This window comes from Podarcis raffonei, chromosome 5 (assembly GCF_027172205.1).
Source record: "Podarcis raffonei isolate rPodRaf1 chromosome 5, rPodRaf1.pri, whole genome shotgun sequence".
NCBI classification, from domain to species: domain Eukaryota; kingdom Metazoa; phylum Chordata; class Lepidosauria; order Squamata; family Lacertidae; genus Podarcis; species Podarcis raffonei.
This window is the reverse complement of record NC_070606.1, coordinates 24,947,380-24,970,775: the sequence shown is the minus strand read 5'-3', so window position 1 is coordinate 24,970,775 and position 23,396 is coordinate 24,947,380. Positions and strand designations below refer to the sequence as shown.

The following is a 23,396-nucleotide window of genomic DNA, read 5'->3' as shown; positions in this document are numbered from 1 at the left end:
CAGTTCGAAAGCACGTCAAAGTGCAAGTAAATAAATAGGAACCGCTCTGGCGGGAAGGTAAACGGTGTTTCCGTTCCCTGCTCTGGTTCGCCAGAAGCGGCTTAGTCCTGCTGGCCACATGACCCAGAAGCTGTACGCCAGCTCCCTCAGCCAATAAAGCGAGATGAGCGCTGCAACCCCAGAGTCGGTCATGACTGGACCTAATGGTCAGGGGTCCCTTTTCCTTTACTTATCTACTATTCCCTGGGAAGAGGAATTGATGGTTAAACCACTCTGGGAACTGTAGCTCTGGAAGGGGAATGGAGTCTCCTAAAACTCTCAGCACCCTTAACAAACGACAGTTCCCAGGAGTCTTTGTGGGAAGCCATGACTGTTAAAATGTTGTAGCATTGCTTTAAATAAATGGGGCAGATGTGGCCTAAGTCAGACCACTGGTCAGTCTAGCTCAGTATCAACTCTATAGACAGATAGGAGTCACTGCCAACCCTACCTTGACATGCCAGTGTTTGAACCCGGTGTTTCTTCCATGCAAAATATGTGCTCAGCTGCTAAGACATGGCTCCTCCCTACTGTATAACTGCTTCATCACCTCACGTCTCCCCAAGTTCCAAAGTGGGCGAATGTCCCAAATCCAGGCCTTGTTTTAGCTTCCAAGGTTTAGCTCAGCTCAAGGTCAACACAAAAGACAGCTGCCTCAATGGTCCCTTAACGCCCCATCTATGTGTTTTATTAAGCCAGCAGCAAGCTGTTTCTGTTGTCTTCTGTTCTCAGAACTCCATGCATTGCCTGTCGGGTTCTTTCCTTTCCTCGCCACCTGACACATCTGGACTGTACTTCATATTTGTTTGCTGGCTTCAGGTGGCTGTTTGCTCTCTCTGCTTTTTAAAATTCTGAGTCAAGAGATGAGAGACATTAATGGCCTGTCCAGCGCTGCATTAAATGGTGAGCAAAACACGCCTCATTTACTAAAACACACTAGTTCGGCAATACGATTGCTAGAGTCAATACCGGTGATCCCGCGAATGGAAGCTCAGGTAAGTATTGACACAAACTCTGCTGGCTGCATGACTGGATTAGAAGAACCACTAAATAAAGCTCGGCTCACCACCATACCAGAACGGGGAAAGATGGCTTAGTGTACCAATTCTGTTAAATAAATCAATAAAAAGGAACAAGTTTGGAAGCGAGTAAGTAATATGCACAAATTGCCTAAAGAGGGTGTGCATACAAATGACTGTTAAGACTTAAATGAATTAACCAAACCTATGCCATTTAAGATACTGCATCTATCCCATGAATGGTGCACAAAGGAGGATAAGGGGCCTGCACCGAGACATCTGAGCACCAGTATGTTGTGTTCTTGGAGGCCTAGGACAAGGAGGAAGGGCCTTGGTTTCCTATACCCTTTTTTGAAGGATGGTACTTTGTAAATAAATGTTTAGTGCAATAGAAATGAAATCCATATGCCAGAGCAAAAAATCAGAATGCAACCTTTGAGGACACTTCTGCAAAGGCAGGAGTAGCCAATGTGGTGTACTTTAGTGTATAATGTGGTGTACTCTATCAAACATGACAAATAGTCGGGGGTGAAGGGGAGTTGTAGTTCAACAACATTGGAAGGGGGGCACCACATTGATTACCTCAGTATTGTGGATACACAGGCCCAGATACGAATGGACATTGGTGCCTCTCTCACACAACTGCTTCTGTGTTGCTCTGTGCTGACGTGCCCGCCATTTGCTCAGTTATTTTCCACCAAGATTCTATTCAGAAGGGATGAGCATTATTCCCACTGATGCAGAAAGAAAACGCTTGCTGAGACACACCTCCCACCTGGGAAAGGCAAAGAATTTGGCATTTTGACACGTGCCTTCAGTTTCGTTTATCTGGGCTTAAAATGCTAAGCCACCTGAATGCTCCACCTATTGAAAATATTTGCCCAGTGAGCATCAAGGCGGGGGGGGGGTCTTGGTTTGTATATAAAACCAGCATAGGCTGGGGACACTGCCGCAGAATGTTTAGAAGGCCGATGTTTTAAATTTGGTTAAGGACGGAAGCTGTTGAAAACAACCATGTCTGGAAAGCAACCATGTTTTAAGGGCTTCACTCAACAAGCTGAAGGGACTGTGCAGGATGCTGGTAAGAAACTCACCTATCTATCTATCTATCTATCTATCTATCTATCTATCTATCTATCTATCTATCTTGGTTTCACTTCAGATGCCCAATGAAAAGGAGTTTTGTTCTCAGGGCTGGTTTATACATTCTCAGTAGCATCAAGCTAGTCTCCTTCCTTCCTGGTCTCTGCTTCTTGTAAAACAGAATGCACCCCTCTGAAAAAGTGTCTTGCATATTGAAGACACTTCCAACTCTATGATTCTATGACTCTAGGAACTAACTCTTCCAACTCTATGATTCTACAACTCTGTGGCATAGCAGGTTAGGCTGCATCCACACAGCATTTTATTCTATTTTCACAAAGTTTCCTTATCTGATAATTTCCACACTTTATGCAATCTTTCCCACAATGTAAAAGTCACTTCTGGAAAAGCAGCGGAATCTAGCAGAAGTTTAGTGTACATTTCCAGGTTATTTGGCTCCGGCAGGGTGGGGGATCAATTTTACAACCAGTTAACTCAGCAAATTGCGGGAGTTCTGTGTTGTAGTCTCAGGTGAAGAAATTTCAGGCAGTATTCAAGCATACAGTTTTTTCTACCATATCAAATTTAGCACGACATGGCAGTATATTGAGCAACAAGTCACAGTTCCATAATGCAACAGGTGAGGCAGTATAAAAGAAACATTAAAATCTGGGGTAGAAGTGCTAGCATTATACGGTAATTAGGATTGTTGGCATCCGTCTGTCTTGGGAGACAATGGAGGAGTGTGTCTTTGGGGGTGATGTCAAAATATTGGAAGGTTACAGTGCCTGCTGTGGCTGTAGAGAGGAGAGACATGCTTTGTTGCAGCTGAGGCAGATGAAGGTTGTGCTGTTGAATGCAGCCTTAGACTTCTATAAACAAGGTGTTGTTGTTTTTAAATGCTTGAAGGAGGCTGAATTTCATTTAAAAAAAACACCACCCATGTGCAGTCTGAAGTCGTATAGTCCAGGAAGAGCTTCACCAAAGAACAGGTTAGCCTTTCAGCAACAGGGATCTAACTATGGCATTTCTTGATTGACATTATATGGTCTGCTTAATAGTCCTGAGCACTGACGTGGATGCAGCTTACTTTTATTACGTTTATTCCATTGTATACTGCCTTTCCTCTGGAGAGCTCAGAACAATGTGCCCCACTCCCAATTTTATCCTCAGGACTACACTGCAGGGGTGCCAAGTTGAATAAAATTGGGGAGTGAGCCCCACCCCACATAAACGATCACACAAAGTGGTACACGCACACCATTTGAATGGCAATGCCCATCAATTTTGGGGGGGGGCCTCAAATATTTTATGGAGGCCCCCGAAGGGACCTCAGCCCCGAGGAGTTGGTTCTTATGCTATGCTGTGAGATAGGTCAGGCTGAGAGATGGAATAGCAATGCAAGCATCAATGGTTGTTGTTGTTGTTGTTGTTTAGTTGTGTCTGACTCTTCGTGACCCCATGGACCAGAGCACGCCAGGCACTCCTGTCTTCCACTGCCTCCCGCAGTTTGATTAAACTTATGTTAGTAGCTTCGGGAACACTGTCCAGCCATCTCGTCCTCTGTCATCCCCTTCTCCTTGTGCCCTCAATCTTTCCCAACATCAATAAGGGGATTGGTGTGAGCTAGCCATCACTGTAGTACGCTCAGAGGAATAATGAGATTTATTTTCTGTACCGAAGTTAAATAGCCTTTCCTGCTCACCCCATTACTTGTGATGTCACTGCTTTCCCCCCTCCTAAAAACAACTCAGTTCTGAAAAACATGTACATTCATGTCCTCAGATGCCACTGATCTGCTAGGTCACAGCCATTCACCCAGTTGCTGTGATAAGGAAGATCTTGTTTTTCCTATGATATCTACATACTCAGCGGGCACTCAAAGAACATCTTGTTATTGTCTGCTGATGCGTGTCTGATAAAGTTATCAATCTGAACCATGATTCTAACCTCATGATGCAGGACCACATAGCTTGTGGACCCACCAAGAGCATCTCACAACCCATCAACTACAAACGGAAAATGTGCCAAGGATTCATTAAAACCCTTCTGGGGCTTCTGCATGCATGCATGGGTCTGCAAAAACACACCATGGATACCAGATGATCCTCAAGTATTGCTGATGTTTTCAGCTTGGTTGGGGTTACACTTTGCTAGGGGCGGGGGAGAAATGTGATTCAGATCACATTAAAAGGTGAGCCAAACTGATTTGCACTTCCTGAAACAATACAAGAACCAAAATGCAGCCATCCTTCAAAATTTGCACTTCTTCAAATTTTGCAACACAGTTCTCCGATCAAGCAATATGTACAAAAATGCCTATGCTATTGTAAAGCGTACCAAAAAAATGTATGCATTGGTGAAAATAATGCACAAAAATGTTATATAAGGGGGACTGCCTATGAAAATATGCATATTAAGCAAAATTGCATACGAAGAATGTGTACATTAGGTGAAAACACACTAAAAGGATGAATTTTCATGAGGACTTTTAAAAAATAATAATAATTTGCAAAATGATCTCAAAATTTCTACACATTTTTACAAATGAACTTAAGATGGGAAAAAATAGCAACTGAAAGAACCCAAATTTACAGATTTTCTCACCCCTATAGTTTGCACAGGTTTTATTATAAACTGCTCCAGGAGAAGAATACATCCTGAAGGAAACCTATGATATAAATAAAAATAAAATGAATATTGCCCTTTGATTTTCTTAGTGCCTTCCCTTTGCACAACTCATTTTTAAAAAATTAAATAAATCTCTTTTTTCTCTTTCTTGCAGTAAACAAGGTGGGACAGGCCACGCAGCAAGTTGTGGACCAAGCTACCCAGGCGGGTCAGAAAGGTAGGACTCGAAATTGCTACTAGCTTAAAAGCAGATTGTCAATTCAGAATGATCTGTGCCTGTTCCATTTATGATATGTGTATACAACCCTTGGTAGGTTGCATAAGGTCAGTGGTAGCCAAGCATCTGCTTTGTAAACATAATGTCTTTTCCCAGGGGAAATCTGAAAATTATAGCTCTGTGAACATGGCAGCTGACTCAGTCTTTGCCAGTGTCATCCCAGTGAGGAAGGCGCGCACACTGGAATTCTGCCAAGTGCAGGGAAAATGCAGCAACATCACAACTGACCTCAAAGCAAGATCCCATCCCTAATCTCTGACTGGCTAGGGAAAGGGGAAGCTGGGACATGAGGAGTCAATGAATATTAAGTGGGCTATTCTGCTTTTGCAGGCAGTGGTTGTTCAGACTGGGCAGCACATGGAAGCTACACATTAGGAACCAAGTGCTTGGGAAACCCAGATTAGTAACATCCTTCCTTCCCTTTTTACAGCTGTGGACCAAGTGTACAAGGCAGCTCAAGATGGTGTGACCGACCTTGAGAAAAAAATTGGACTCAAGAAATGATGGCCATCGTGATATTGAAATCAGACCAAAGAACGTTTGGCATCCTCAGATTCACACTTCCCTCTTCCATTCTGTCATAATCCTTATCCTTACGGAAAGCATGAAATATATTCTCTCCACCCCTCCTTTTCTGATTTGTAGATTTGCAGTCCAAAGAAAAGAAAGAAAAGGATCATATCGCCACCTTCCTTCAGAAGGAAAAACGTGCCAGATTTGGACAACTGAATTGTCTAACTACCTAGACCGAGGCATTTTGGCACCTGTGATTGTCATATGGCATGAAAAAAGAGGGCTGCCCCCTCGATAAGATTTTTATATCCCCTGCCAGTCTCACGCCTCATTCTTGTAAAGACAAGACATCATACTACCACCAGTATATCAGGAGTCATACCAAGGATGGAATTAACTCACCTTTTGTCTTTTGTCTCAAAAAATAGCTGTCAACTGGCTGCCCCTGGGCCAAATTAAGCAGTATGTTTATGACCCTCCTAATTTCCAATCCTAGAGGCGAAAGAGGAATGGAAATGAGCAGCATCAGTGACAGAGGGATTTTGGCAGGAAGCCATTTCAGTAGATAAGTTGTGAAGCTTTGTCCTGTGCTTCTACTCTCTTGTTAAAGTGGCCCCTCTGGCAACACTAGTTGTTGACCCAGGAGAGAAGGGTTTTATTTTTCAAAGTTATTCATGTTGACTTTCCCTGTCCAAAAAATTGTTAGGCTCCAGGAGCCTGCCATGTAGTGCATTTCTTGGAATGTTTCCCATTGCAAGAAAATGTGGGTTGGCAATACAGCACTGCACTGTTAGCCCTCCACCCTATAGGACCACAAATAAACTACAATTTGCCATCGCTACTGAACAAATAACAATCAATGCGCAACTTTGCTTGTCTTCCTGAGATCTGAACAACTGCACTGTGCATAGCCAACCTGCACCTTGTGTGCACTTCTGCACATAATGTCTTTTACCATTAAACCTGTGAAGGTTTTCTGGTGGATGTATTTTGAAATAGATCAACTCCTTTCTTGGTCTTTATCTGAGAAATGGGCTTCATCTATATATAGTTTAAAACACAGTAGGTGGAATGGTTTCTAATGCTGTGTTAGTTTGCTCCACCACGGAGTTAGAGGTGTGCAGCCTGACAGTGCAACACTGCATTGTGAGTTCTCCATGCAGGATCAAACAATTGGAGGAACTACCATCATTTCTGATACGCATTATCACGAATGCGCAGAAAAACCCATTGCCATCTGGGATCAGTTTTTGAGATCTCAACAATTGTACTGTGCGCTTCCAGGCTGCACTATTTTTAGTTGAAACAGGCTGCTTTCTTTAGCAGAGTAGTCTGTAATTGTATTGAAAACTCTGCAGTGATGCAATGTTAAGGCAGTCATAAGAATGGCTCTTAAGGCAGTCAATGGCAACTTTTGCAAAACTGTAAAGTTTATTGAGGAGGGTGCAGGATAGCAATGGAACACTGTGTTGTTCGCTCTCTTCCAAGCAAACACAATCAACCATAGCAATACCCATAAAGCATAATTGTTAACACAGAAGTACTATTTGTTGTTTTACCTTTCATGTCTTTCCTTTTCTTGACTTGAATGTTAATAATAATAATAATAAATATGCATGACAATCTCAATTCTTTTGGGTGCTTACATGTGACTGAGCTCTATGCTGCATTTCCCCCCATGGGAGTTGACAGTAACTTGCAAGGATAAAATCACAGGTGAATAAGTGGTTGTCCAAGCCACCCAACCCTCCATGCCTACCTCCTTTCACTGTAGCAGCACTTTGAGATTGGGCATCATGTGGCATGGAGCAAGGAAGTCCCTGGTTTTATTTAAACCACACCAGCCATTCAATTCAGGGTGTGAGACCTCCTGGTATAGGGCAGTATATAAATTTAATAAATAAAATAAATTCGGCAAGGCGCAGGAGATCCACTATCAAGATATAGCTTCTTATGGATCTAGCTAGCTGAATTATACTTAGCAATTTTGCCCAGAATCATTTACTTTTACTGTCAGCAGCTCTTGAAGGTCTCCAGCAAATATCTTACCTATCACCTAATCCCTGAGCAGTTACCTAAAGAAGCACGGGGTTGCGCTTGGGCCCTTCTGTATGCAAAGCATCCCTTCCGTCCTGAACCCCTGGCCTACCTGGCAGCAAGTCAGTCCAGGGTCAAGCCACGTGTCCGAAGCACAGTCCCGCAAAAATCCTGGAGCATCCAAGCTGAGGTCTATCAACATGGGCAGTTGAGCAAACACAGCCCCTCAGCTCTGCTTCTCCTTTTGCATGCTGATTGCAGCATCTGGGCTTGACGAGGCATATGACCCTCACCTGTTCCAAGCCTACTCCAGCTGAGGAATCACACACCGAGAGCTAGTGAGCCTCACCTGGGCAGTGAGGAAGCTGGGTTTGGGGCCCTTGCCTGCCTCAGGCTCTTGGAGCACCCCTCCCACTGCTCCCTATGCCCCAGAGCCCACTGTGTTCATGGAGACAGGGGCCTCTCTGGCTCTGGTGATAGGTCCTGCTGCTCTGGTTCCTGTGCACTGACTCCCATCCTCTCATCATCCTCCATCACCCTGTGAGTACTTCCTACATGAACCTCTCCTTCCCCATCCTCAGCTTGCCCCAGTGTGTCACAGTTCCGGCTACACCCCTCTCCGGGATCCTCTTCCACCTCCCCGTTGTCCTGCCAGTTCATGTATGCCAAAGTTAGGCCCTTAGATCTGCCAGTCTTTTGGTGTATGTGTTTTTCTTTGAATCAATCAATCAATCAATCAATCAATCAATCAATCAAAAACACCTTCAAAGCAGCCCTGGGGAGTCACCATTCTGATCAGAGAAAGGGAGATGGAGCATCAACATTTTCCCTTTGCAACATTTTGTCCATCTAAGGACTCCCCAATCTGATATTTGCCCCACTGGAGGTGGGGATGCTGGCGTACAAATAGCAAAGAGTGGGACAACCTGGGCAGGGCCTTAAAGCCAAGGATGGAGTTTGAGATGGATGCATGATGTGATGGGGACCCAGTGCAGGGATTGGAGGACTGGTGTGAGTGACGGAGAGATCAATGCTTTTCAGAGGCGAGTTTTGGGTTAGAGGTTAAAAGACTAAGCTGTGACAAGGGAAGGCCAGAGAGCCACAGCACACACCCAAAATGGTAAATTTGCATCATTTATTGTGATGCAAAATTTTGAGATACTTTTAGACAGGTTATTATTTTGTAATGCCCAGGACAAATAGCCCCGCTTGTAACAGACCCAATTTCCCCCCTCTGTGTGGTATACGAAGCCACTGAGGAGAAGTTCACCAATGTCAATTTCTCACTCTTTGACCAGATCATCGTTTGTGTGATGATGCCCTGCAGATTCCACAAACAGCCTCAGGTTAAGCAACACTGATGCACATTTTCGCATAACATGTCAGTGTTACTGCAGTTTCTCTTTCCAGCCACGGTGTGGAGTAGAAGCCTAAGAATATAATTCTCAGGGTTTGCCGTGTTTTCTTTCCACAGTTTGTGAAGCAGTGCATGCTGATGTTAGAGATTAAGGCACATGTAGGAACAAGACAACTGACCACAGTAGAATTCATTTTCTAAGTGCACAGAGTCAGCCCAAGGCATTCTGCTAGGTAGAGCAGTGAATGGCAGTTCCTCCCTTCCTAAATAGGGAAGCAGGGAGAGTTCAATTCCGTTTGAATAGAAAGGCAAACATACCTAATCCGTGCTTCCCAATACAATACAAGAACCAAAACACAACGATCCTTTAAAATTAACACAACTCAATTTCGCAGTGCAGTTCTCCACCCAAGCAATGCTTACAAAAATGTATATATTGGGGGGGGGGGAGTGAATAAAAATTAATATGTGTATTACTGAAAATCATGCGTTGTAGTAGGGAAAGCTCCTTCAGAAAATGTGTACATTAGTCAAAGCTGCATATAAACATGCATTAGGATAAATCTGTAGTAAAACACTGGTGAATTTCCATTTTTCAAAATCCGTAAATCGGTGCAGAAATGTGGAAAACTGAATTTAAGATGAGAAAAAAGAGAAATTGAGAGAACTAAAATGGACAGATCCCTCCATTCCTATTCCCAAATCAAGGTGCAAAGTACAGTGTTACCTCAGTTTATTAACTTAATCTGTTCCGGAAGTCCATTCTTAAACTGAGGCGCACTTTCCCTAATGAGGCCTCCCGTCGCCAGTGCCCTTCCACCCTTCGGTTTCCGTTTGTAGACTGAGGTAAAGTTCGTAAACCAAATCGTTCGTAAACAAGAGTGTTCTTAAACCGAGGTACTACTGTATCTGAATAAAGGCAAGATATTTGGGCAGCTAGCTGAGCCCGAAAACCAAGCAAGTAGCTCTCGCTTCCCTGACAGTAAAAAGAGAGTGGTGAAAAATCAAATAACTATTGTTTGCCCTCTCATGACACCCAGAATCATGTGTGGGAGCACTCATTTTGCCTAATGGTTGGACTGGGTCCCAGCATCACCGCAGAAGACAGCAGCTAGGTGCCTACTTCAGCATGCTTTTAGGGTTTGGGGGGGGCAGGGGAATGTCATTGTTTCAATAATAGTGCACGACACAACATGTCATTGACATAATAATAGTGCATGATAGGTGGGCTTATTTTGGACCACCCACACAACATTCTGCTGTACAGTGGTACCTCAGGTTACATACGATTCAGGTTACAGACACCGCTAACCCAGAAATAGTACTTCAGGTTAAGAACTTTGCTTCAGGATGAGAACAAAAATCGTGCTCCAGTGGTGCGGTGGCAGCAGGAGACCCCATTAGCTAAAGTGGTGCTTCAGGTTAAGAACAGTTTCAGGTTAAGTATGGACCTCCAGAACGAATTAAGTACTTAACCTGAGGTACCACTGTATTAGCTGTTCTGTGATGCTTCATCCCATACAGCGGCAAGCACTGAAAGAAATGACACTTGTCAAAATTCTCCCTTCTTTTTAACACTTAAAAGGCCCTTATCGCCGCATCCCATACCAAGTTGAGCAGATATGCTGTCCAATATGCATTGTAAACACGAAAGAAAACTCTTCTCTTCACCTGAAACTGTAGAAATAATTACTGATGCTTGCCAACTGCCACCTTAAGAGACTGGGAGAATTGCTCTTTTGGGGAGTGAGTAGGGCTATTTTTCTAGAAAACTCACCATGAGCACCTCCCTTGTTTTCTTTTAATGGCAATGGCGCCCACCTGAGAGGTGCTGGAACTGAGTTCCAGTGAGTTTTGGCTGGGGAAAAAAGCCTCATTAGGTCTTATTTCTGAGTACCGTATTTTTCGCTCTATAGGACGCACTTTTTCCCCTCCAAAAATGAAGGGGAAATGTGTGTGCGTCCTATGGAGCGAATGCAGGCTCCTTGGCTTCAGCGATAGCAACGGGAAGCCTCCGAAGCCGGAGGCTTCGTGTTGCTTTCGCTGAAGCCTGGAGAGCGAGGGGGTCGGTGCGCACCAACCCCTCTCACTCTCCAGGCTTCAGGCAGCTATCCGCAAGCCTTCAGAGTGCAGCAGGAGTTGCCCCCGCACTCCGAAGGCTTGCGGAGAGCAGCCTGCAGCCTGAAGCCCGGGGAGTGCAGCGCCAACTATCCGCAAGCCTTAGGAGTGTGCCCCCAGCCCCGCCGCTCCTGGACCTGTTCTGGGGGCTGGGGTCGGGGAAAGCTCGGGCTTCCCCCGCCCCAGCCCCGCGGCTTAAAACGAAGCCAAGACAGTGAGCAGGATCCATCCCGCTCGCTGTCCTGGCTTCTTTGCTCTTTGGGGCTGGGGGGGGATAATTTTTTTTTCTTTATTCCCCCCCCCTAAAAACTAGGTGTGCCCTATGGTCCGGTGCGCCCTATGGAGCAAAAAATACGGTATATTATTTCTGTATTAGGAGTGCACTGTTAATGAATGCTGAATTTTGAAACTGTGGAAGTATGGGGGGGGTTTCTTCTCTTCTCCTCATTTTTGTCTTTAGGTATGAAATGTGCATTTTGTCACTCTCAGGGCATCTGATTGCCATCTGGCAGTACACATAAAACTAGAAAAACTGGAAAAGGTTAAGAGGCTGTCTTGCCCGTCAACCTACCTCAAGGGCTCTTAAAAAAGCATAAGCTGTTGTTTTAGCGATATGGCATGTTGTCTGTCTGGCTGGTACGCATACCTAACATTGCCTAAAAGTGTACCTTGGACACCATAGAAAGCAACATAGAAATCAAGCATCAATAAAGAGCAAGGGAACTTTGGGTTCTGAGAGCAAAATGCCTACCTTCTCATAGGTATTTTTTAATGTTATTGAGATTTCTAGTCCGTTCCCCTTTCTCAAATCCAAGACTCGCTGGAGGAATGCATGTGCATAGAATGTAAGGTGTTCAGGAGACAAAAATAGCTTTCCAGTGTGAAACATAAGATACATTTTACCACATGTATTGGCTATTGTTCCCCCACCCTTCAGCCAATGTCCCCACCCAAACAACCCCTTAACAATTGGGTTCTTCTATATCTGAAAACGGGGGCGGGGGGGGAGATGGTGGTAATACTGGAATAATCAATCTTTGATTGATGTGCAGCCCACCAACCAAAATCATAGATTTGGTATAATTGGTTAACCTCTTTTTGACTTCTTGAATAGAAAGAAAAAGGTATGAGCCCAAGATGCCCGGATTGAACATTGGGAAAACATCAGCGGAAGGAAAAATAAATGGATACTACTCTGGACTGAACATTAAACTGCTGAATAGTTTTTACCTTTAGGAAGCTTCTCTTAACATTTACCTGAAATCTGCTTCCTTTCGTTTCCCACCCATAGCTCTCTAATTCTGCCCTCTGAGCACCTGAGAACAAGATTCAGAAATAAGGCTTCTATGCTAAAAACCATTTGTTTGGCTTAAGCCCTGGCACTAAAAAACCAATGCACCAGAAACTGAGAATTGGCAGGCAGGCAGGAAGTGATTCACTGACTATGGAGCACTTTCCATCCTATGCCTGCACCTTTGTGTCTGGAGCAGGAAAAGGGTGAGATATCCTGGTAACTTTCTGCCAGCTGGCTGTTGCTATCAGAAACAACCCAGTGTTAGAGATGCAGAAGTCCATATACTTCAACTGGCTACCCCCATAGGCCAGTTTGTGAACGGTGAGACTTAACGCAATCAAAGGTTGGATTTTAGTTCAAGAACCCTGGAACAGTGGCACAACTGCAATGAGTCATTGTCCATCCTCTTATACATAATGCTCATCATCTTTTTTTCAGCACCATCTTCCAACAGGTATCACCTGTCACAGTCCCAACTCTCCCATCACACAAGTGGTACCCTTGACTAGAATGGAGGCGAGAAGTTCATCACATAGCATTGTCACATGGGTGGATTGTGTGAAGCCACTCATTTGCAAAGGCAGAATCCATCTGCCATACAATGAGCCTCAGCACAGGAACATAGGAAGCTGCCTTATGTGAACACCAGAGTCAGACTATTGGTCCATTTAGCCCAGTCTTCCGACTGGCAGTGACTCCCCACCAAGAGCTTGTGCACATCTGCTGTTACCTGGTCCTTTTAACTGAACTCAGCGGAGAACCTTCTGCAAGCAAAATATTGTCTAACACAGAGTGATCTATCTTCTTCCCTGGAGGAGTCCTTCCATCCGATGAACCCAACTGAGAGCATTTTCCAGAAAGGCAAAATTCAAGCAGGTCGGCACAATTTGTGATCCACCAGACTGAACATGGTTTTTCGGTCACAGATCAGAGGCTTGCCTGGTGCCATTTTTGCACTCCCAGGTGTGCCACAAAAAAAAACAGAAGGCTGAATTAATCTCCTGCACAGCTGCATCCAGTTTGGTCACAGGTTTCTGATATGAAGTCTATGTGCTTTCAAACACAGTAATTAGTATCTTTGGACTGGTGTCATTTCCCCCTTCCCATACATTGAAATTTACCGTTATTTGGCCTTATAAAACCTCCGGCTCTTCTGAAAGCCATCATTATGGAAACGTTTCATAACAGCAGGTTGGCCAGCCCAGTCCACAGCCACTTTTGTTTTGCAGCTGTGGAAAACTACTTTAGTTAAAAAAGATTTTAAAAGTGCCAAACCCCACCCTCTCCCTTGCGAGGAAGAATACAGTAATTCCAAACATCCCTCCACTTCCTTTGAAGTCAGGAGTTTGGTGACTAACAGAGCTCTGTGGGTTTTTCTGGATCCTAGCTGGGAGGAGTTTGCCTGTCTATAAGAGCCAACTCTTTGGGAAGCAACAAAACAGGGCTGGACTGCATTTGAGAAAGTGATCGTCCGTCAACTGATTGGGGATCTACAAATCAGGGAGCAGGAGATCTCATCCACACAAAAGCAAAAATGTTTAAGCTGAATCTTGAGGAGGAAGGAAAAACACTGACCGGGATGGCTTCCCAGGTTGCAGGTAAAGACACTTGAGGTTATGTCTTTGTTCTTGTAAAACCCCAGTCTATATTTTACTTTTTCAGTCACAGAAAGATCTATCCTTAAGTAACGCCAACATCAGACTTGGTGTGGGTTGTTGTCTTAACAGCAACTTGATGTGCAGGTATTACTATCAATTTATTCTCTATGCTGTTAATAGCTTTGAGGTGAATGACCTCTGCCTGAAGCCCTTGAGTCACAGGAGTCCAGAAATGCACTAGGCTTGATGACAAAGTAGTCTGATCTCATGTAAGACAACTTTCAATGATTTTACCTGCTGATCATGCTCCAGCGTAATAGGAAAAAAGGCTGCAAGGGTATTAATTGCACAAGAGCAGATCGGGTCATTTTTTTCTTGGTATGTTAGCAAAGCTCTCTGGGACCTATTTTTATTTTTGTTACCATATATGTTCAACTCTCTTCTTCTGCCTTAGTAAGTCTCTTTGGAATAGGGTGGGGTAAAAACCAAGCATGAATAACTTGGATTTCATGAGAAGGCACTTTGGATCTTGCCTTTCTGAGAAAATACCCCTCCCCACAAAGTTAACGTCTGTATTGTCCCTACAAGGGGGGATTGGGGGGGTGTACCATACTGCAATGCCCACATGAGTTTAGCCAGGATTTGGGGCAGGGGGCAGAACCTCAGTTAGATTTATTTATATATATATATAGATAGATAGATATAGATATATAGATAGATAGATTTAAGGGGGGAAGCTGCCCCTCACTGCCTACGCCCATGATTGCCCATATTTATTTTACAATTGAAAATGGAAACAATGAAGGGAAAATGTTTTCTGGCATTGCAGAGCTTTAACAAAAATGTGTGAATATAATTCAAAGTACCTCAAACTGGATTTATTATTTATAGATATAAAAAGGTCTGATTTTTCTGTCAAGAAATGTACCGCCTACAGTAATTATCCTGACCTTTAAATAAAAGTTAGGGAAGGGCATGGGTCTAGAAAGCCAAACAAAGACCCCCCTGTTTCATAATTGTTCAAGTTTTCCATACAAGTGTTTATACCAGGGCTTGTAATCAAGGCACAAAATGTCATTTTAGAATTCCAAAATAAAACTCATTATATAAACAACAGGGTTTGCCAACTGACCTGAAAACAGCCTGGCTGGCAAAAAACCAACAGGCAACACTTTCTGCAGTTATGTGGAGAAATATCACCAGCTATTGTCTAGAAATCCAGCTTCTGTTCAAGCTATTGCAATGGTTTGCTTGAAAAACTGGCAGTCTTTCTAAAGAGTTTGGATGGAGACTGTAAATTGCTTTTTCTCTCTGAAATGCTGGATTCCCTTCTTTTCTTTTCTTGAGCTGGACTGCTGTGGCCAACAGAAATTCCATAAACGGAGTTTTCCCAACCTGCCAGGAAATGCTTCAGCTGAGATTTTTCTGCTTTGGTCAAAAAGCAGTAAAAGGCCCATGATCTGGTGAGAAAAGTTGGCAAATCTTCTGACCCGGGGCAACATGGAGGATTTATGCAAGTTCCTTGAACAGTGTGTATTCACTATCAAAGAAATGCAAAACTGAAATGCATCTTAAAATGTTAATGATCTCAGACATCAGCTCATCAAGTTACAATTAAGAGTGACCAGCTAGGATAGGAACAGTTCTGATAGACTGATGAAATAGCCACTGCCAGGTGAGATACAGAAGAACCAAAAGCAAATAAATCTCTCAGCAGACCTTGTGTAATAAGCTATGTTTCTCTTCCTGAAAATGATTTACGACAACATGTGGGATCAACAACAAAATGTTGCATTGTGAACTGCTCCTGTTACGGATTTTAGCCAGCCAGTGTGTCTTCCATGATTCTGTTCTATATAGTCTTTCCCTCTGGATTTCTATTTCCGTCCTCCGACAGCAAAGCCAGCATGTTGACCCATTAAGCATGCTCAGTTTTTACTGGGGTCCTCCTCCACTCTTCTAGGTTTTTCCTATTATTTTTTTTACCTTCTGCAAACCTTGGGAGTCCATAAAGGATTGCTGATACCTCCATTGTGTGATGGGGTAATGCTTTTTGGCTATATAAGAACCAACTATGAGTTTGGTATTAATATATAAGATGCACCATTCACGTGCTCGGTACAATTCAGAAAATTGTAAATTTTCTATTTCTGTGATTTATTCTTATTTTTTACTTCTAGTTAATTCAGCAGGTCAGGCTGTGCAGAAAGCACTGGACCAGGCTACAGAAGCTGGTCAGAAAGGTAAGGAGGCACCCTTCTAATAACCTGGGCAATTCTCAAAATGTGTGGTATCTGGATGGCTTATAAATGTAGAAAAGACTTGGTGTATACCTTCTAAATTCAGATTTCCTCCACCCCTCCAGTACAGACTTAAGTGGGGAACAGTTTTTCTGTTCCAAATAGTAAATCTGTGTTCAAGTAACTGGTATTATAGGGTTGCCATACATCCAGGAATTTCTTGACATGTCCTTCAGGGGTCCTACATACCCATCTGGGGGAAATTTTACATTTTTAAACAAATGTCCTGGGTTTGGGGGGGTTTTGTGTGTGCGGACTGCTATGGTTCAGACTCGGGCGACCTGGGTGGCAGAGGGGCTATCGGGCGATTGCCCTAAAAAACGCTCTACAACTTTTTGTGTCCAGATTTTTACCTCTTCAAATATGACAACTCTATGTATCAGGAGACAGAAAACTCAAAAATCCAATTTAGCTCTTTTCCACTGTGCTAAATATTACCTTGAGCCTACCCAGGTGGCTAGTGTTCAAGTTAGCAGCCTACACAATAAGCATTCTGTAGCTCCTTTCCAAGCTCAGTCAGAAAAGCACACACTTTGCATGCAGATGTCAAGTGTAACCCTTGGCAAATCTAGCTTAAAAAAAGGTTCATGTACCAACGTAATCGGAAATCCCATTGGTGGAGATCCTGCAGAGCCATTGTCAGTCAAGAGCAGACAATAGTGAACTAGATCTGAACTGCTGCAAGCCAGCTTCTTCATCTGGTGAACGGGTTCCTTAAACAGCATGTAGACTTTCCTTCCCACATGCACACTTGCACTTCCAATACAGTCCTACATCTTATGGAAAAAGCAAACCACGTATGTAGTCAGCCATTGTCTCTCACCTCCTTAAATTGTTTCCCTTTTTGTTTTGAAGTGGTAGATGACACCTGCAAGGCTGCACAGGATACTGGAGAAAAGGCTGCACAAAGCCTAACAAGCCAGGTAACTGCCTGGGGCAAAGCCTTTGGACAAAGTGAAGAACAGAAGAACGTTTCAACTTAAACCTATTATACTGTTTTCTCTTATTATATATTTAATGGACCGAAATTATTCAGGTGTTTGGCATATATTCTTTACACCTTCATTAAAAGTGAAGCTATAAATCCCTATACATTTCATTAAATTAATCTTTAACAAGGCGCATTTTTTTTACATGGTGGTTCAATATGACTATATTGAGAAGTGTTCATGAGGTTGGTTTCGCAGAAGGTGCTAGGGCGTGTTAAGTGGGCATATACATTTTATGCGAGACTCGAGTGCACACATAAGCATGTAGGCACACACATAAAATGTAATATGTGGCTTTAACTATGCATCATCTAACTAAATACTCCTCAGGTCCCACACAACATTCTATGTGAGTGGGGGACCCTCCCCATCCCACTGTAAAGATCCTGTGTGCAAAGCTCAGATGAAACTCCATTTCATTAAAACTATTTAGAAAAACATCAAAGTTTTGAGGGAAACTATGTGTTAGCATGATTATGCCACACAGCTGTAAGAGTTTTGGCTGGACGAACTAGGGAACTGTTGGTCACTGGCAAGAAATGTAGCAGTTTGAAGTGGAAAGGGTATAAGAACTGAAACATTAAGGGGGGAAAGGCTTCAGGACGAAATGCAAAGTTTAAGGAAAGGGACAGTTCAGAAAACTCAAGAGACTGTTCACACACGTCTGCTCAACACTTGGTATCTATTAACACCAAAAATAGTTTGCATATGTTGAACAGCCGTCAGGAATAAAATGCATCAGTAACTCCTTTGTAGCAACTCCCAATTCAAACCAAGGAACTGTTACACATTGTACAAATTTGATTACCAGTACTATGAAAGATGCATGAAAAGTTCTCTGTCTAATTCCAAATCCAGCTTCATTCTATTTACACTGAACGTTTCAGCTCTCGTGATGTTGCAAAAAGCTATGAAAAACACAAACCAGCATATGTTTGGAAAGGTCAACTTTTAATAATTGCTTTTGTTACCATGTTATGTCATGAGTTACAAAGTCGCTAGAAAAAAGCATGAGTTCTGGAAAGGCTTGGGTTTGGGTTTTTTTAAAAAAAACATTCATATTCATTACATAAATACACCTGGCACTTTTATAGGACTCTTCTGGACAAAATACCTATCAAGAATCCTCAAAACTGTGATCGAGTCCTGGCTTCAAGGCCCTCTCTGTATTAAACTATTTATGTTCAGAATATGCAAACCGCCAAAAAAAAAAAAGAGAACAAAGTCAGCATGTTAGGACACTACACAAAGTTTGTAGTAGCAGCTTGCCTCCTTGTTGCCAATGATTTAATTGTTCATTGAGGCAATAGCTAACGCTAAAAGCTCTCAGACAATAAAACACAACTGAGTAAGAGGCTACACAAGTTCTTTGGACTACCTAAGATTATGCTCAAGTACATGTCAATTCTTATTTTAAAAAACAAGTTTAATGAATATGCTGCGATAAGATTAAACACAAGAGATAATTTCGCTGGGTGCCTGTACAACAATGATACTGCTTCAGCTTATAAAAATACTAGCTCCCGGAACCCATCTTTTTACGTGCACCTTGCAGTGCTTGAGTAGAGGATGAGTACATGATTTAAAGGCATCCCTGTAACAGGAGCACAGATTATAAAAAGAAACACACTGCCTAAGGGGAACCAGGTATATGATGCTGCTAAGTGTAAAAATGAGAATCCTATCAAAGATATTCCCTGCAGGAGGCCCGTTCTGTCACTGATAATGCCACTGCATTGATCATCCAAGGCCTTTATTCAAAGTGCCAAAGCTGGGAGAGTTATTGTTTGAAAACCAAAGTGCATGAATAGTTGGCTATTTGCTCCAATAGCACACACTCGTGTGATCTGAAGCTTTGCTAGGTTGCTTATTGTGGCTAGACCACAGGTTCATACAATAAAAAGGTACCTTTTTTAAAGTTTCATGGCAAAGAATACTTAGAACCTCCCCCCTTCCCCCAAAACAAGTGCATATGAACTGGTTATCTTTAGATATCTTTCGGCATGAAGCACTAACCCCCAGATTTATTTATTTTTTTAATGATGAAAGACTAACTCAAACTGAAGCCAACAGAGAATCATATCCGCTATAGTTAAGTGAGAAAAGAGGGGTTTCTGTGGTTATATGTAAACTTGAAATACGCTTTCTGAAGAGGGTATGCAACAGGGTGCCAGACCTTGGCAGACGACTATCCGTTTATGTGAAGGTCACGCCAGCTTCATTGTACACCTTGAAGACTTTCTCAATTGCATTGACGTAGGCAGCTGTTCTCAAGTCTAGACCTAGATTGTACTTCATAGCAGTACGCATGATTTGCTAGAGAATACAAAAATGTTACAATGTGAGTACAAAATATTTACTGAGCTCTTATTGAATACACATACAATGCTAATATTGATCTGACTTGGAGAAGTCATTGAATAAGGAATATAATGCTCCTTAATTAGCTTGGGCTTCATATTCATTTTCTAAATGGCACAAGGTAGCCAATAAAGTGGTAACTGAATACTTCTACAATTTATTAAGCACAGGGACCTACCCATTCTTTCTAAATGTTGGGGCATTGACATTCAGCTACTCTGATCCTGGAAGAGGCTGAGAGACACACCACAGAACTGATGACAGAGCAAACCATTTTAAGTCAGCTGCCATTCCAGACAGATGATAGAAATGAGGAGCTGCCTCAGTGTATTCACTCTGGTTTAGCTGAGACAGACAGTGCAATCATATGCATGTACACACTCTGATCAAAAGGGCTTACTATTGAGCTTACAACAGGGTACAGGGCAGCCTAAAGCAACACTAACCAGGCACTTCACCAGACAGAACAGCCTCCACTACTTGTTGCTATATTTATAGGTAGAATATTTTTTTTGCTAATCAGCAAGTTAGAAAAATAATAGAGTTCATTTAATGTTCTGTGTAGGTTACCCAATGCTAATTAATGCAATCCAGAAACTGGAGCGAGGAGGAACAATTTCACCCTATTATGTGCCTCTGCAATTTACCTCTGGAGATAAGGTGTCAACACAAGTTTAAAGCTTCCAACATAATACATACCCTAGCAGAACGCTCCATGGTGTAGGCCAAACCAGAATGGACAATGTCTTTTTCAGATGCACCCTATATTGAAAAGAATTGCAACGAGTAGTCAGTCTGAAACCAGCCACAGACCCCATTTTGTATTTTTTTAATATTAGTGCTTAAGGGATTGATATATTATGCCACTTTTTGTATACCCCTTTAACTGCTGGATAGAAAGGGAAACTAGCCAAAGCCAAACCAACCTAAATGCGTTTAATTTAACTGTTTATATTCAGTTGACATACTAACAAGGCTATTCCCCCTGGAATTTCTATCTAGGAAGCCAAGCAATAGATTATCCTGGATGTATATAACATGCATGTAATTCAGTACACTTCAGAGTACTGTGTCAGTAAATATTCAAAGTTAGACAACAATTATGGCAAGCTGCAAATTCCCAGCCAGTCTCTATGTCCCAGCTGAAGGCCTTCCAAGACCATCAAAAGGCAACGCACCTTCGTGGTGAGTAAGACAATTCCCCAGTCTATGTGGATGCTGCAGAGTATCCAGGAGGACAAATCGGAGTCAGATCTACTCTGCCCACCCCACCCTCCCAGGTCTCCACAATACATCCCAGGTCGGCCCATTCACCCACAAAAATATCATGGATAAGTCACTAGCATTAATTAACAGCACTACAAAGTCAGAAGGCACAGTGAAACAACTACCAGGAACCTGTGGACAGGAGAGAAGTTTGCTATGGGGCATGGGACGCAGGTATCCATAGTCTCATCTCCCACAGTGACCCCCATACACTTTTGCCAACTGTCCCATTGCCTGTGATCACTGGAATGGGGCACTCACACTCTTTCCTGTTCCCCAATGGAAACTTCGCCAAGGCACGTAGTACCATGGTATCAATTCAAGCATAACTAAGTACACAGAGTCAATAAGCACAAGAGCATCTTCCTGCATCCCTGTGTCAGCACTTTGTCAAACGTTTAGGGTCCCCACTCTCACCTAAAAAGTGCAGTGCTCCCACCGCATACTGTGTTCAATAACTTCATTCCTTTCCTCCTCACTAGTCAGAATACAATCATCTGGGCTGGTACCAAAAGGAAAGCATCAAGAGGTAGTGCCTTACACTTGTGTGACCCCCCGCAAAGTAGAGACCCCTTTTAGTGTCAACCTGCTGGTAACCCACCAACAGCAGCCATACTGATGTGGTCTGACTTTTAAGTTGTTTCAATCTAGGGAGCCTGCCAGCTCCCACCTCTAGTACCCAGCTGGGGCTTGTTACAGCACGACATGTTCAACATGAGCTGCAATGGACTAACAAAGATTGTGGGTAGGTATAAAAAAAACTGCATTTCCCCTCCAAAATTCAGCAACATCTGGAACTATAACCCACTGAATGAAGCTAAACAAAACACATATTATGTCCTTCATACTATAAGTAGTGAGGTATTTTTACTCTAGTCCGACAATTATACAACTTGCACCCACAGATTGGTTTCTCTTTTTTTTTGCAATAGACATTTATCAGATATGCAATGAGCAAAATCTTGCAGCAGCTACTTACAGATATTCTATCCTGGAATTCTGCAGTAGGCACAACTGGAATACTTCCACCATGTTTCCCAAACTTTCTTTCCAAGCTTTCCTGGACAGACACTGAAAGAGGGAGAAATAAATAAGTCATGCTGCTTTCCTATGCATGATTCTTAAATGAAGCAAGTTTCAGTCCAGACAGTTACAATCCAATTCTATGCCTGCTTATTCAGAAGTAAATCCTGCTGTATTCAATGAGTGTGCAGCCCTGGCTGACTCAGAAGGCAAGTTTCAGTAGTCTCACTCAGAAGCACTTGCTTTGCTACTTCTAAGTTTTCTATATTTCAACTGAAGCAATTCTGCTGCAGGAAGACAGAACTCTGAAGCAATTCAAAGACAGACAGCCGGGTGACGAGACTTCTAGATTAATGCTAAATGTATCTACTTCCACTTTTAAGATGAAATTTGCTTTTCAGTATTGCCAGTAACTAATCTATAAACTTTCACTATAGAACAGAAAATCTGATTCTCCAGTATTATTAATTTGTATTTACATAGGGTTTTTTTGGCAATATTATTCTATGTATTGCATTATGCCATACAAAAACAGGTTCTGCTAAAAGGTTCTGTCAGAATGTATCATAAACTAATTCACAAAACTTGAAATCTTCTAAAGAAAGTGAGTTTGTTATTAGTAGATGGGATGATACAATTTATTACTGAATCTGCATAAAGTGTGCAGTACTTGTTATACTTACTTAGCAAGTGGTAGTTTGAGTCCCTTTCATATTTAAAAGTCAAGCGACCATAGCTGACGTGGTTCAGGTTCTTCAGCCACTCAAAGTAAGACACAGTTACACCACCAGCATTTAAATAGAGATCCTGAATAGGACAAGATTGAAAGGTTTTGTGTGTGTTTTTGGTAAGAAAATGCATTGTAGGCAACGTAAAGTCTACTTCAAAACTGCAAAAGATGGTAATTTGGAAAGGTACGCTTTGCAACAGACCAGTGGCGTAGCGTGGGGGGTGCAGGGGGGCCGGCCGCACCGGCCGCAACATCTGGGGGCGCTCGCTCGCACTCGCAGCTCTCTGCCCCTACTGGGTTAGGGGGCGCAAATTACTTGCCTTGCCCCGGGTGCTGACAACCCACGCTACGCCACTGCAACAGACAGAAATTGTTAATATCACTAACTCTAGAACCACTTTGTAAAATGAAAAATAAAGCTGGTTGAAAAATCCAGTTTAGCTGCTATTACAGACACCAACACTCATTGAGCATAACACACTTCAAATTGGGTTCAGTTGCTGGGTGTCACCTTTGCAGCTTCTTCCATCTCATCTTGACTGCATTTAAATTGGGGTGGTGGGTTGAAGCAGAGGGAGCTGAGGAGGCAGCAGTCAGAAGCAGACCTTGGAGGTATAACATCTTTGCACTGGCTGCTAACATGCTACGGGCACAGGCAGTGCCAGAGGGTGGTTAAGTGCCCCCCCAAAAAACCCCCAAGGTGGTTTCTTGCACCCCATTGCTGGACTCTCTCATAATGGATTTTCAGATGTGAGCTTTCT

The 23,396-nt window shown here is 42.9% G+C and overlaps 2 protein-coding genes and 2 long non-coding RNA genes across 5 annotated transcripts in view; 2 read left to right on the top strand and 2 right to left on the bottom strand.

The window, feature by feature from the left end:
* Positions 1-729: 729 nt before the first annotated feature.
* LOC128413836 (uncharacterized) lies at positions 730-2,351 on the bottom strand. Of its 2 annotated transcripts, none has more exons than XR_008330483.1 (3): positions 2,264-2,351; positions 1,641-1,833; positions 730-878 (listed from the first exon to the last, which is right to left on the bottom strand). It is a non-coding gene; the product is annotated as an uncharacterized LOC128413836 (long non-coding RNA). The 2 variants fall into 2 exon arrangements; XR_008330484.1 differs by having other exon boundaries at positions 730-875.
* On the top strand, positions 1,937-7,060 carry LOC128413835 (uncharacterized). The gene is made up of 3 exons (XR_008330482.1): positions 1,937-2,139; positions 4,927-4,989; positions 5,480-7,060. It is a non-coding gene; the product is annotated as an uncharacterized LOC128413835 (long non-coding RNA).
* A 6,637-nt stretch (positions 7,061-13,697) lies between these two features.
* On the top strand, positions 13,698-17,370 carry ADIRF (adipogenesis regulatory factor). The gene is made up of 3 exons (XM_053388267.1): positions 13,698-13,966; positions 16,147-16,209; positions 17,122-17,370. Exons 1-3 carry the CDS (start codon positions 13,903-13,905, stop codon positions 17,247-17,249), a joined length of 255 nt encoding a protein of 84 aa, XP_053244242.1. The 5' UTR covers positions 13,698-13,902; the 3' UTR covers positions 17,250-17,370.
* Positions 17,371-18,187: 817 nt separating this feature from the next.
* The window catches only part of GLUD1 (glutamate dehydrogenase 1), a 34,439-nt gene continuing 29,230 nt past the window's right edge, over positions 18,188-23,396 (bottom strand). Inside the window, exons 10-13 of the mRNA XM_053388261.1 lie at positions 22,589-22,712; positions 21,862-21,953; positions 20,316-20,378; positions 18,188-19,571 (exon numbers count right to left, since the gene is read on the bottom strand). Coding sequence (XP_053244236.1) covers positions 19,452-19,571; positions 20,316-20,378; positions 21,862-21,953; positions 22,589-22,712 — 399 coding nt within the window. The 3' untranslated portion in view covers positions 18,188-19,451. The remainder of the gene's footprint in view (positions 19,572-20,315; positions 20,379-21,861; positions 21,954-22,588; positions 22,713-23,396) is intronic.